The sequence below is a fragment of the Prinia subflava genome, chromosome 7, assembly GCF_021018805.1.
Source record: "Prinia subflava isolate CZ2003 ecotype Zambia chromosome 7, Cam_Psub_1.2, whole genome shotgun sequence".
Classification (NCBI taxonomy): Eukaryota; Metazoa; Chordata; class Aves; order Passeriformes; family Cisticolidae; genus Prinia; species Prinia subflava.
In genome coordinates this window covers 8,659,726-8,674,138 of record NC_086253.1, presented here as the reverse complement: position 1 = coordinate 8,674,138, position 14,413 = coordinate 8,659,726, and the positions used below count along the sequence as shown (strand labels likewise).

General features: G+C 42.6%; 1 protein-coding gene across 2 annotated transcripts; it reads left to right on the top strand.

The window, feature by feature from the left end:
• The first annotated feature begins 3,218 nt into the window (after positions 1–3,218).
• On the top strand, positions 3,219–12,536 carry TNIP2 (TNFAIP3 interacting protein 2). Of its 2 annotated transcripts, XM_063401501.1 has the most exons (7): positions 3,219–3,704; positions 5,822–6,127; positions 7,823–7,906; positions 8,435–8,716; positions 9,087–9,206; positions 9,695–9,994; positions 10,378–12,536. In XM_063401501.1, exons 1-6 carry the CDS (start codon positions 3,261–3,263, stop codon positions 9,974–9,976), a joined length of 1,518 nt encoding a protein of 505 aa, XP_063257571.1. In that variant the 5' UTR covers positions 3,219–3,260; the 3' UTR covers positions 9,977–9,994; positions 10,378–12,536. The 2 variants fall into 2 exon arrangements, with proteins under 2 accessions (XP_063257571.1, XP_063257570.1); XM_063401500.1 differs by having other exon boundaries at positions 9,695–12,536.
• Positions 12,537–14,413: the final 1,877 nt, after the last annotated feature.

The window sequence follows — 14,413 nt, the reverse complement described above, 5'->3', positions numbered from 1 at the left end:
ATTTTGACTAACGTTACAGAAATAGAACTACTACATTTAGAGGAATTATTCTTAACCCCTCAACAAATAACTCATGCTTAAAAATGAATTTTTAAATGTATGTACATATATGAACCCTTCATTAATCTAACCATACTGTTCACCTTTCTTTCTTCCTGCTTTCCTAGGAGCAGCTTAATTTCCTTTTTTTTTCTAGGCAGTACCTGATCACTTTTGTTCAGGCACTCTATGATGCATCTCACATATTATAGTAAGTTGTGATGTGCACAGAATTACTTATTCAAAACAACTTTGTTAGGAATTCTTTAATTTTTTCACTCATGAGTTTAGTATCCTGTTACACTCTGTACTGAGAAAGAGTTAAAGTGAACTTCACCTTATATTTCATGTTGAAACCAGCGCAGCATGGAAAATAAAGGTTTTTTTTCTTTATATTAAGCCGTGCAGAGCATACCTATTGTTCATACAGTAATTAATAAGCCTTCATGATTGTCCAACCCAGAAAAAAACAAGTGTGCCACAGCACAAACCAGCTGCTTTATCAACATAGCCTGGAGAGGCAATCCAGGAAAAGCCAGGTGCTACGAAACAGCTCAAGAGGTGACTCATTCCTTGGCACCAGCTCCTTTGACTGAATTCCCAGGAATTTCTCCTCGTTTCAGAACTCACAAAAGGAAACAGTCATCCTAGGGCATTCCCAAGAACATGTGGGATCAGTTTCTTACTCAGCACTTACGCAGGTCAAATTTCCCTTAAGTCAGTGGTGTTTTCCTGGGGGAATGCTGGCTTCATCTAAGGCACTATTAATACCAATTTTTCAGTAAAGCTTCATTTTAATATCCTAATACAATACTACAACTGTAAATGTATTATAAAGGATTCTATTTGCCAGCTAAATTAATTCCCTGGTGCTTGGTGTAAGGATAACACTGTCCCACCTGCAAACACGGGATGGTTGAGTTTCCTTGTAGTTTGCTAATTAATTGGCAGGAAATCAAACATTTCTCCAGTACCAGGGTTTCATCATCTGTTGCTACAAAATATTTTGATGGTCAGCAAAAGCAATATTTTCCAAATTATAAAGTTAGCTCTGACTGTAACAAAATAATGAAAATGTAAGATGAAGTCTATGTGTTTTTTAACTTTTCTTTCTAAAGTATATGAAAACTATAAAGTTTTATATTTATATATTATTGATATTACATAAACTTTTATAATATATATTTTTATATTATTTATATTATATATAATAAAATATATAAAAATACATTTTCTATATTTATATTAAAGCAGGAACTTTACTTTCTTCACAGCAAAACCAGCATCTTAAGGGTGTAGAATATAATTCTGTACAAGTAAAAAGTAAAAAATTATATTCCCTCAACTTCCACACAAACTTTTTCATTGTTCTAAATCATTCAGTATCTACAGTATTAGATGAAATAGCAAATATGCCAGGGACCTGTATCATAAACAAGTGCTTTACCCCTTTCTGTCACACAGGGTCCTCTGTGCAATAAAATTCTATAAAATTCAGTTGTATTTTTAGAAACAGCTAACAGACTGTTTTGAGTGTATTACTCCTAATGGTTTGGATAATTCTTAGAATTAATTACTATAATAATTAAGGTGACAAAGTAATGACTTTCCACCTCAAAAAACTTAATTGAATCACAGGATAATTCATGTTAGGAGGAACCACCTCAGGAGGTCTTTAGCCCTCACTCTCTACTTCCAATATTTGATTACCCTTACAGAAAAATAGTTTTCCCTCCAATTGATTGCAACTTATATTGTTTGAATTTGCACCCATTGTCTTAATGAAAGGCTGAAATATCCTATCATGTGTGAGGAGCCTCTACCATGAGGGTCCTGATCCATCACCAGGGTGACTGACAGTCTCAACTTTGAAGTTTCCTTTCATCATGTTCCCATTCCTGTAAATTCTTCCACACAAATTATTCATTATTCAGTGCTCTTTACCCTGAGACCTGCTGACACAGGAGGCTGCTCTCTATCACATTGTCTAAAGTCTTCTCTTTTTGCTGCCTCCACCTGCAGCATGTGGTGATTTCATTTGCTGTATTTCAGGCACTTGGGCCAGAAACATTTCCCGTGATTGTGCTGAACCTTGTGCACTGAGGCTGTGTGCACACGTGGAGCTCCGTGTTGCACATGTTATGATGCTCATGCACACATGTACACACAATAAATACTATTGCAAATAATAACCAAATGTAACCTGGGACTTACTTTTGTACTGGTTTAAGGCTCTTTCCTCCCACTTGGTTCCATCAGAATGGTAACATGGACATAACTAAACCAATCCAAAACGCTTTCTTTCAGTCCAACTCACCATACCCTATGAGAAATACCACAAGAGTGTTACCCTTGAGAGTGGAAAAGTTCTCCACCATAGGGGCAGCTGGTGGGCAATAAAACTGGACATTGATTCACTGTCCAGCAGCTGGTTGTGCTCTGATCAACTCATCTTGAGTATAAACACCGGCTGGTAATACGGATTTTGACAACCGAAGACTTTTGGACCTCTTCGAGGTCTTTGCCAAGGAATTCCCCTTCCACACCTGCCCAGGTGCTCGGCTTGTGAGAGGGACGCGCTGCTCTGCCTGGAGCCGCCCCTCTCCACCGATGCAGATCCAACACCGGCAGAGGATTCCCGGACCTTTCTCCTCCTGCTGCCGCCGCCGGGGCCGCTCGGGCAGGCGGAGCGGAGATCCCGGGGGTCGCCAGGGGCGGGGAAAATCCCGCTGGGAGCCGGGAATTCCCGCCGCGGCGCCGGGAGGACGCGGCGCTCCGGGGCTTTCGCAACGCGGGGCCGGCGCCGCCCCCCGAGGGACCCTCGCTGGGCCGGGACCCTCCTCCCCTGTGCGCCCCTCCTGCAGCCGCCTGCCCGCGCCCCCCGGCTCAGCCGGGACTTCCCCCGCTCCCTCGCCCCCAGGTTTCTCCCCCCGCCCCCGGGGCCGCTTCTCCCGCTCGCCCCTGCCGGGGTTCCCCGGGCGGCGCTGCCCGCGGGCCGCGTCCCGCTCTGCCCGCGGGGGAAAGCGCTCTCGGCACGGCCGGGGCTCTCCCCGGGGGCGGAGCGCCGCCAGGCCCGGCCCCGGCCCCGGCCCCGGCCCCAGCAAAGAGCTGCGGCACAGGCGGGTCCTGCGAGCCCTTAAAGGCGGCGGCTGCCTCCTCCCCCGGCGGGGAAGGCGGAAGAGCGGAGCCGCTGCCTCGGTTCAGCTCCGCTCCGGGGTTGTATGCACCTGCCCGGGCTCCTGCTCGCCCTGGAGAAAGAAGAGAAGGGAGCTGCCCCTGCCATGTGCTCGGTGAGCGAGGCCGGCAGCACGGACCCCTTGGTGACCCGCTTCAGGCAGGTGGAGGAGACGCTGGAGAAGCTGCACCGGGAAAACAGGAGCCTGAAGAACAAAGTGCCTCGGTACAACGCGCTCTGCACCCTGTACCACGAGTCGGCGCAGCAGGTGAAGCACCTGCAGCTGCAGCTGGCGGCCAAGGAGGCGGCGATCCGGGAGCTGCGGGCCAGCCTGGCGCGGCAGCGGCCGCCGCCGGGCGGGGATGCGGCGGCGGGCGCGGAGCCGGCGTGCTCGCTGGTGGAGAGCCTGCTGGAGCAGCTGGGCCAGGCCCGCCAGCAGCTGCGGGACAGCGAGCGCCTCTCGGCGCGGAGAGAGGAGGCGCTGAGCCAGGTAAAGCCGCGGGCGCGGGGAGCGAGGGGCGGGAGCAGCGGCGGGGTGCGGGCGATCTGCCCCGGAGCGCTCGCCGGGTGCTGGGAATAGCTGGGGCGCGCACGAACCGGGGCTGAGCGAGGACTGGAGCCCCTCCGAGCGGGGGTCGCAGCCCCTCCGAGCGGGGGTCGCAGCCCCTCCGAGCGATGCCCGCTCCATCCGCGGGAGCCCAGAGCAGCTGGGTCCAAAGGTAGCGCCCCCTGCGTTCAGTTCAGAAAGGCAAACCATCAAGTCCTAAACCAAAAAGCTAACTTTTCCATGGCACTATGGATCTTCATGAGACTATTTTCACAAGGAGAAAGAAAAACAGTAAAACACTCCTTGAATTTATCAGATGCAACAATTTTGTTCTCTAAGGTTAATCAGCTGATGGCACGAATTTTCTATTAAAGTGTTTTGTTTAAAGTGCTCTTAAAATGGATTTGTGTATTGACAGTGAAGTAGCATGTTCATATTTGAAGAAGTAACTGACAAGTCTGGATTGTGTGGAGATACTGATTTCCCTAATGTATCTTTCTTGACAGAAAAAAACTCTGAAAACTGCATCCCTTCCCATCCAGCACAAGTGCTGTTATGGTTACTGTCATTAAAACTTTCCCAGGTTCAGTCTGAAATACTCAAAGATTTTTAAAGCATTTATTTCTAGATGAAGCTGCATGAAGTAATTTCCAAACTGAGCAGCAGTACTTAAAACTGAAACAAGTGTTTTTGTCATAAGTAATCTCTTGACCTAATGCTTATACAAAACATTTTCTATATATGACACTCACCAAAAATACATTTTAAAAAGTACATGTTTGGAAATTTGTTATAAGAGATGATCTCACTGTCACTTTGCAGACAGATGCAATCCTATGGTATCTGAACGCATTTGAAAGGCTGATGCTGAATATTTTTGAAGGGGGAGTTTAGCATTCAGCACGACGCTAAAGAATTTAAATTTCAGTAATAAGAACAAGTGCTGTTTATCTATGTCAGATGTTAATATATATTTCTTGAAAGAATGAAATGCTATGCCCAATCAGAACACTGAAATTGGCACTAAATAATAGCCAAATAAAAGATGCATTTTTGTGAAGCCAGAGGCCAGTGTGCTGGCCAAGAGTGATTGCAGTGATTCCCAGCTCTGTTAGCACTCCTGGGAGCTGCAAAGGCAGAGCTGAGGTTGCAGCTGGCTCATGGTCTGCACTGGCATCCAGAGATCCTCCATTCTGGAGGAGCAGTGCTGCAGAGATTTCTGGCACCAGCATCTTGAGGGTGTGTAAACAGCAGCTTGTTTGTTTACAAAGCCAGAACTGGTGCCTTTCTGGTATATGGGATTACAGGGGGTTTGCACAATCACCAAGCAAACCTCTTCCTTCTCAAAACACCTGCAGAGGTGTTAATGCAGTGTGGGGGATGCCACAGAGCTTCCCATAGGACAAGGACATGCAGAAACAAGGTACAAAGGTCTCCCAGGGCTGTGTCAGACCCCCTCACATACCTGGGAGTCAGCTGTGGCCAAACTAGCACCACTGCTGCCACATGGATCTTATTTTCTGCTTGCTTTTCCTTACCTTACCATCCCCATCCTTTCCTAGGTGGGAAAGTTGCTCTGTGTGCCACCTCTGCTTTGTCCTTGTGACAGTGCCAGGCAGTGAATACACTGCACTGGTTTTGATGACTTTACAGTTCCTTTTTTTCTTATGAGGAAAATCTCTATTATCTGGTAGTTTAGTGTGCAGGACCTGTAAGTGTTTTTCAGTCTCCACAGTTATTAATCTTAAATTACTTTGTTTCTTGTTACTGTTGCTGCTGTACAGCCATAAAATCTTTCTGAATTTTTGCTGCTTGTTCCTCCATTCTACTGATTAGAAGGTGCTTGCATGGCTGCCTGAGAGTTCTTGATTGATTGATCCAACAGTTCCAAGGTCTTGTCATCCTGCAGAAATGAAATGGATTTTGTCTACTTTTTAAGTTCTTTGCAATGAGTACAGGAGCAATAAGGAATTACTGCAATATTGAAGTCAGTCTTAGATATATTTTGGCTTTTGAGTTTATTTTGCTTTTAAATAACTTCCCCTCCCCCCTCCATTTAGGAAGTGCAGAAGTTGAATCAGCAGCTAGAGGAGAAAAATGGAGAGATACAGCAGATGATAAATCAGCCTCCATATGAAAAGGAAAGAGAAATCTTACGGCTGCAGAAGACCTTGGCAGAGAAGGAGAAGGCTCAGGCCACCAGTGATGTTTTGTGCCGTTCACTCACTGATGAAACTCATCAGCTTCAACGCAAATTAGCGTCCACAGCAGAAATGTGTCAACATCTGGCAAAATGTCTAGAAGAGAAGCAAAGAAAAGAGAAGGGCAATTCAGATGACCAGATAGCTACAGAAAGATCTAATCAGGTATTCTTACAGCTATTGTGTGTGTCTTTAAAGTCTTATTAGCGTCTGAGAGGTTAATTACAGTACAATAGCTGTAACTGGGAATGGTGAGAAACAGCCCTTTAAATAATTTCCTGTAGGGTGTTAAGACTGCCATGGCAATGGTAAATAATCCTGCATATCTGAAATTTAGAGTGGAAGAAGCTGTCTACCACTTCAGCTTTGGCCATCTCATCATCAGAGGCTTTTTTGGAGAGGAGAAGAACTTGAGAGGTTTCATCCAACCTCAGTAATTCCATGATTACAGTTCTTCCCTCAATACACAACAGACAGCACCTACTTTACACCACCCCTGTTTCTGTGCAGCACTAGATGGTGCTGTGATTTTGAAGCTGATCTCTCCTGATTACTTGCTTAAGTATCAAAATCACAAGACAAAGTAGAGACATTTCAAAGTAGTATTTATATTAAGAATTCTGTGACATGTGGTCTTCTCGGCTCAGGATTTGGCTTTGCACACGTAGTACAGACCTACAGAAAGTTGGTTAGGGGAATATGAGTCAAGGTGTCTTACCTTTTGGTTTTTTGCTCTGGGGTTCCCCCTGGCCTCTGAGTGTGGGGCAATGCTTCTCTTCAGGAGGGATGTTTTTTAAAAAAGCTTCACAACAGGACAGTGTCAGAAATGCTACTGCAGGGCACAAAGAAACCCCTGGATTTTGGTGTACTTTGCTAATGGCTGTTGAGGCTTCAGTTAAAGTTCTCAGCGTGGGGTAAAGGTAGATCATTGTTCTGTTCTCCAGAAGTCCAGATGGCTGAGAGTCATTAGGTAATTCATTAAAACACCATAAGGAAATAACATTAGCAATGCTGCCTCTAGTAACAGGTCAGAGCATTGAGTAGGGTGCTGCAGACAGTTCTCACGAAAAAGAGTAATTCTGACTTATGCTCTTACTGCTACACTGTGGTAATGCTGTTTTTCACATGACCACTCATCTGTGCTGTTGTGATGAGCTTTATACATCCTCACTGTCTGCTCTGTCAAACATCCCAGAAGGGTTTCCAAAGAAAACTTACATTCAAGTTACTTGGAAGAAACAGGGGTTGAGTAGATAGAAGAAAAAAGGACATTTTAAGGGACTTGAAGCATTTGGCATTATCATATTTAACGTGTAATTGATAGACGGGAAACTTGATTGACTTTGATATATGCAATAAGAAGCTAACCTTGTACAGTGGGGACTTCCCTCTTGAAGAGGAGAAATTTCAGATGCCATTACTAGCTGATTCTAGGGAATTTTACACAAAAGTGTTCTATATTACTCATGTACACTGGGGTTTTTTTAAGCAGATGTCACAACTGTAAAAAAGAGGTATCATTTTAGTCAATTATTTAGCAAGCAGGGTTTTTTCCCCTCAGTAATTTCTTCCTAGTACAGGCCAAAATTGACAGTAATAACAAAGCAAGATGAAGGCATATCTGTGCTTTTGTCATGCATTCTCCCACCCCAGACAAGCAGTTTTACAAGGAGTTTGTGTAAACTCAAACTCTGTTTTCACAAGGTCTATTTAATAGCAGTACTAAGGTCATAAAAACCTAGATATGTCATTACACATTACTTAGAAAAAAAAAAGATTACTTCCAGTTAACAGCACAGCCAAACAGCATCTGAGATTTTTATGCTTGAAGTAACACCTAACTTTATCTGAAAATTACAGCTTTTAGACAATGAAACGTCACTTCAGGCTCTTATCTGCAACCTGCAAGAGGAAAACAGGATGTTAAAACAAAAAGTAGCTCACGTGAGTACTTTCATTTTGTTACTGATCAATATTTGTTAAGTATTTTGTATTAGAGTAAATTTGGAATAGCTAAGGTCTGGTTAATCTAATTACATGGCAGGTTAAAGCAAGACAGTTTTTCCTAGTCCTTTCAATGTGGCACACAGGTTTTGTTCCCTTAGCTAACAACTTAGTGTATAATTTTTAACATACTGGGGTTTTGTTGTTAAAAATACAGTGCAGAAGAAACTTCTCGTGTTCCTTCTGTGGATCAGTATTCCACTCCAGAAGAAGAGCACTGTGCCCAGGGTGAACACCAAGCCCTCCCTTTCCACATGATTTAATCCTGTCCCTTTGGACTGGGAGATGGGATACTGCCCACGAGGAGCCTGCACAATCCTCTCCTGTGCAGTGACTTACCCACCCTCAGGGGTCGGGTCAGCATCTTACATTATCCCCGAGAGAATTTTGGTCCTGCACATATAGACAGCCTCCAAAACCTTGGGATTTTGTGTCTTCATGTTCTTCATGCCTCTCCTAAACTTTCAGGTGGAAGATTTGAATGCCAAGTGGCAGAAGTACGACGCCAGCAGGGATGAGTACGTGAAGCGCCTCCACCTGCAGCTGAAGGAGCTGAAGTCACAGCTGGAGCAGCACCACGGTGGAGCTCCAGCACCAAGGAATTCCGACCTGATGCACAAGGAGATATTCCGGTTAAACAAGCTACTGGAAGAGAAAATGAATGAGTGTGTAAAAACCAAGAGAGAACTGGAAGACATGAAGAAGGCTAGTGAAGGAGACAAGGAGCGCATACAGATGCTGGAGCAACAGGTCATTAAGTTTCTTTTTCCTAGAGATGAGAATTCTTAGTTTCTTCCCAGACCACTGAAGTCCAAGGTGGGGGGGGAAGGGATTTATTATTTGGACATTTGCATGTCTGGGCACATTTGGCTATATAGATACTTAACAATACAGATTTAAAGGAAACTCTACTTAAAGAACCCCATGCAGTTCTGCTGGCCTTAATACAGAACATAAAAGATCTGTAAAAAACACAAACACCTTTGAAGTACAGATACAATAGAGAAGATAATACTGAGATTCTGGGAGTAAGTAACAAAGGAATCATAGTCTCAAGCTGTTCCATCTAACCTGCCAATGCTCTAATTTATAAAATATTAACATAATACTTCTATTTCAGGTCCTGGTTTATAAAGACGATTTCACGTCTGAGAGATCAGACAGAGAACGAGCACAGAGTAAAATACAAGAACTTCAGGCAGAAGTTGCATGTCTGCAACATCAGCTAGCAAGAAGACAGGTAAGAAAGCAGCATGCTACTTTTATAATTTAAGCATGTCAACAGGATTTGGGACTAAAATATACTTTTAAATATATTTTAAAAATATCTTAGTATTTCTAATCCAGTTTCAGCTGAGTGCAGCTATCAAAAACTTAGATTGTTTCGTAGTCAGTTCTGGTGGAGATGCTTCCCAGTTGAGATGTAATCCCCCTTTCCAGTCCCTTTTTCTTCTACTTTTGGATCAACATAGGAAGGGTGAATTCTTAGAAGGCAGAGGACAGCCATGACTCTTGGCATCTTTAAAGTACCACACTGGCTGTATTCTGTGTTTTCTACAAACCTTCTTTACAACAATATTAACACTGCAAAAACTGATTAGTAATCTACTTACAAGGCTTCAGATAAATATTTGAGTGGTGTTTCAGATAGAGGTGATAAAATATCACCTGTTAAAGGAATTTATTTCTTATTGCATCTTTTTCAAGAGCTCTTCTTTCTCTTTCTAGGACTCAAGAGACACAAGCAGTCATTTCAGAGTTCACGCTGGTAACCAAAATCATTTGTATGTTCAGACGAATGTTGAACATCTACAAGGCAGCAGCCCAGGCCAGACAGGCACGAGAAGAACAAACTCACAGTCTGAACAAGCTTCTCCTCCTGGGGACAATGGAAACTTGGGATCTGAGGGCAGGGCACAGGGTGAACTCAGATGCCCTCATTGCATGAGGTTTTTCAGTGATGAACGCAGTGAAGAATTCCTCAAGCATGTTACTGAATGTTGTCAGTGACCACAGGATGTGAGGGGTGTAAGTCAATCACTACTTTTATAGACATAAAACTTGCTTTATACACATCTCCTACAGTCCTAGAACAGAGTAATTCAAATGGAGACCTCTGGGGAATTAGGAGGGTGAACAAGATCTACCTCTTGCTTGATTTTGACTTCTCTTGGACTGTGTGAAAGGCTTCAAGAGAAAGCAAAGTGTTTTTCTGAAGAATTATTTTTGACAGCTACAAGGAAGGCAAGTGTGCTGGAGATTCTACTACAAGCTAAATTGAAACCTATGGTGGTAGTTTAGTTTCAGAGTGCAGCTTGACTTCATTTGGGTCTAATTCTCTACCACACTCTGATGGCTTGTGAAAAAAAAATACTGAACTTGAAATTTTCCTCCTCTTCCAAAAAATGTAGGCTGAAGAACAGGAAAGAAATATTTGGGAAGAAGACAGAAAAAATCTTACTGTGCTTTATCTGGATTAAAAGTGAAAGTATTTTCTTGACTCTTGAGGCTGAACTTTCAAATATCTCATCTGAAAATCCTTCTGTTTAACTGAAATCAGAAGAAGTGAAGAAAACATACAAGGGCTGGTTACTGACTAAAACTAGCCTGCCTTTTTTGCACAGAAATAAGGTACAGGGATATTTATATTGTCTGTGCCCTAAGTATCTATCTTACACATTTGTAAATGTATATTTGTGTAATTATTGATTGTATTCCTATTTGACCTAAGGGTTATTTTTATAATAAAAGTGATTGCGTATTTGCTTTACTACATTAGTAAAGGGGTAAAAAAAATATCTTCTGGTGTAAGTATTTAAATGTGAAGTAGTAACTATACTAAGGGCTAATTAAATGTCATGGTTTCAGATATGAGTTATTTCATTACTTTAGTGATAACCAGCTTCTCAGACTATTTTCAAATATGTTGAAAAAAAGTTACTCCTCATCTCTGAGTGGAAGGATTGACCTTTCAGAGGCACAGGAACGTATTTAACCCCCTACCCTGCCACACACATGTCACTATGTCAATGCTAACTTAAATTTCTTCTTATCCTGTCTGCACTGAAGAGAGCTTCAGTTGCAGGGGACTGTTTTGAGAAGGAGTATCAGCAATTCAAGGGTACAAATATTAGAGTGCCACAGGTTTTTGCAGCCTTTGCTCCAGGTGTTTCTCACTGTGTCAAAGCAAGAGTTAAGGATGGGATAGAAAGTAAAGGCCTAGTGCAACCATGATACTTCATAATTAAAGAAAACTTATTTTGTGTAACAACACTCCTGTCTTCTGCTTTGTTTCATTCCCTGTTCCACACTTCAAGAGGAATGTGGATTTTTTTTTTTTGATATTTCCTTTTCAGGATCCTGTTGTAGCCCCAAAGGAAGGTGATGGTTTGTGTCACTCCTGTCCTAGGTGGGATATTACCAAAAGCAATGCCTGGGCCATTGCATCCATCAATGGTTACTATTAATCTAATCTACCATGACTGCAATCCTGTGATTCACTACCAGCTTTTTCTTCCCAACAAACATGCATAAACATACAGAAAGTGTTATTTTTTTCTATTTTTTTTTTTAGTGATCATTTTTTACATTGCCTTTTAAGGTCTTAGAGATCAGATTCAGCTCAGAGAATATAAGCTGAGAAACATGATTAAACTTCCTGTGGCATAAACTAATCTTACTTTTTTGACTGTTCTCATTAGACAAGCCTGGTTTACAGTTTCAGTGTATATCAATATGATAATGCCAGTGATTGACAGAGCAAAACAGGGACTTGATTTTTGTACCAATTCACACCAGAAAACACTTAGGAAAACAAATACAACAGTAAAGTAAGCTAGGTCTTGACAGTACCTTTTTTTAATTGCATTGAGATGATGACTGCTTTAACATATATTAGAAGCTGAAGTCTGCTGTAGGTTTCCATTTATGTTAATCCCTGTGGATATAGTTTCCATTTATGTATATCTCTGCAGGACAGACTGACCTACAATAAGAAATAATAATTTCTAATAAGAAATTAGATGCAGGAATTAGATAGGAGAATATACAGTACACAAAAATGAATAGTGCCTTTTCGTGTGAATTTAAATTCTGTGAATTAGACCCTAGTCAAAGCAGAGGTTAGTTTCACACTAATCCTGGGAAAAAAGAGCACTTCAGTGCTGGGAAACTGGATATATCTCCAGTAAGGACAACACTGAACCAACAAACAAAACCAGGTGCAGCTACAGATCAAGCACAGACAGCTACCACATAAAGCAATAAGTGCAATAAATGAGGACTGGCATTTGACTACCTGTGGCATAAATCTAGGACAGATCCGCTGGTTTTCTGTACAAAAATGCCTCCCTTCACAGCTGTTTGTCTTTACTTCTACTCAGAGGTTGTGTTTGTTTGTTTTGGTTTTTGTTTGTTTGTGGTTTTGTTTTGTTTTTCCCAGCTGGTAAAAAACATGACTGTTTCTTGCTCTGGCTTAACTCAGAAATGTTACACTATGAAGAACTACCACTGTCTCACATGCAAATGTTTGTTTCAGATGATGGGCCATAAACGATTGCTCCTGAGAAAAGTTGTCTGTTATGCAGTGCTTTGACTTTTACACCAAATTCACTGATAGGTCTCTTGATAAAACACTACAAAATCTTTGCCTGTCCCCTCCTCACCAGGCAAAGCATACACACCAAGGCACCAGCCCCTACCTTCACAAGTCACATTTCTCAGCTTGTAGACCAGAGTGCATAAAACCTGTCAGCTCCACTATCCCAACACTGAAGTGAAGGTAGCTGTGAGTTTGCAGCATTTTTGAACCCTTTAAGTGAAGAAAAGCTCCTTCTGGCCTCACACTGGTGCTCTCCTCTTTTTGGATGGTTGTCCAAACAGTGTCTTGCTTGGTTAAATAGTAACAGCAACCCAGCTCCTTTCCTAAAAGAAAGCAATAAAGGCATAATGAGTAAGAAAGTAACTGCATGCAGTGAAAGGAACTTCAGTAGCATAAACTTTGTGAACTTTCATTATCCATTTGTACTGCACTTGTTCACTGAAACACACCTCATCTGTAAAACTGCAGAAAGACACCATCACACAAGAGACTCTTGAAATCATACAGAAAAACTGCCTGACTGTATGGATGGGGCTCAGCTCCTTATTTGCTCTATTGGTAACAAAAGGCATCCTAGAGAAATGAACCCTGTTTTCAGGCAGAGTTAATGCCTGTTTAGGCTTCTGTAGATCTCTCATTCAGGTGAGCACTGCCTGTACTGCAGTGGCATGCCAATACCAGACAGAAGGCAGACAGGCACTGCAGTTCCACAGAGGCTGAGAGCAGGCAGGATAACTGCCTCTTCTGGGACTTGTGGGAATGTGTTTTAACATATTAAAAGCTGCCAAGATGGATGTGTCTTATTACCTTCATGATTAGTCCCTTCTCCTAAAATCTCTCCTTCACCAAGTGACGGTTCCTCAGTTTTGCTGTCCAGACCAACCTGAGTCCAGACCCAGCACAACTCAGCTCCTGAGGATCGGCCTCACCTCACCAGCAATGAGATTTTCAGACTGTCCAATCTCCAGCTGCTGGCAAGCTTGTTCTCATTTCTCCTGGACCTAATTACAATGCTCTTTGCTCAGGATTTTAAAGTGAAGGCTGTTTACTAATAACCATGCTTGTTGCCATGCAGAAGTGGGCCCTTCGCACACAATCACGACAGCAGCTGTAGGCAGCACTGACTCACTGCATCTTAGAAAATACAAATGCAAGAAGCCTCAGAAGTTGGTACCTGCCCCAAGAACCCCAAGGGATAAAAGATCAACAATAATGCTTTTTCCTGTAGCATGGGCAGTACAGAGCCTGAAAGGTTTCTTAAATAACGTGCAACTTCAAAGTCAATGTCTGCTTCAGGCTTCAGTGATTTAGGATGTCACATCTTTTAAAATAAGCCTTAAATGATGCCTCAAGATAACAGGCTCACTAATAATAAAACCAACTACAAGAATAAAATTTGTTCAAGAAGCAGTTACCTATGCTCTATGCTTTTTTTTTAAACTTCCATTTCCTGTGGCTTTGCTGCATGTGTATATATAGAAAGCAAGGGAAATTCCAAACAAGATGGCACGCCATTATACTCAGAACAGCAGTGCTTCTCATTCTAAAAAAGGGAAGTCTCAAATGCTTTTTCTCCAAAATCTATGTGAATTCAAAGTATGCTGTAGTAATATTTCATAGTACCATGCTCCAGTAGCTATCAGCTGGGACACAGAGGGTGTTTCAACTAAAAACCTAAAGTGTAAGAAATGCTTATGAAGCACTAGGTCAGCCCAGCAGGACCTCAGCAGAGCAATGGGATATAAGGCTTAGCACTCCTGCCTTCCTGCCTGATGCCCCAAATTGTTCTCTGAGGGCAGAGCACAGCCCAGCACCCTCACTGAAGCATTCTCTGAAGCAGCCTGGCC

What these genes read in the sequence shown, in the direction of transcription:
- TNIP2 (XM_063401501.1), top strand. Translation starts at nt 3,261, where the DNA reads ATGCACCTGCCCGGGCTCCTGCTCGCCCTGGAGAAAGAAGAGAAGGGA. An exon ending in GAGAGGAGGCGCTGAGCCAG is followed by an intron (nt 3,705 to 5,821) that starts GTAAAGCCGCGG and finishes CCCTCCATTTAG; the next exon opens with GAAGTGCAGAAGTTGAATCA. An exon ending in CTACAGAAAGATCTAATCAG is followed by an intron (nt 6,128 to 7,822) that starts GTATTCTTACAG and finishes TGAAAATTACAG; the next exon opens with CTTTTAGACAATGAAACGTC.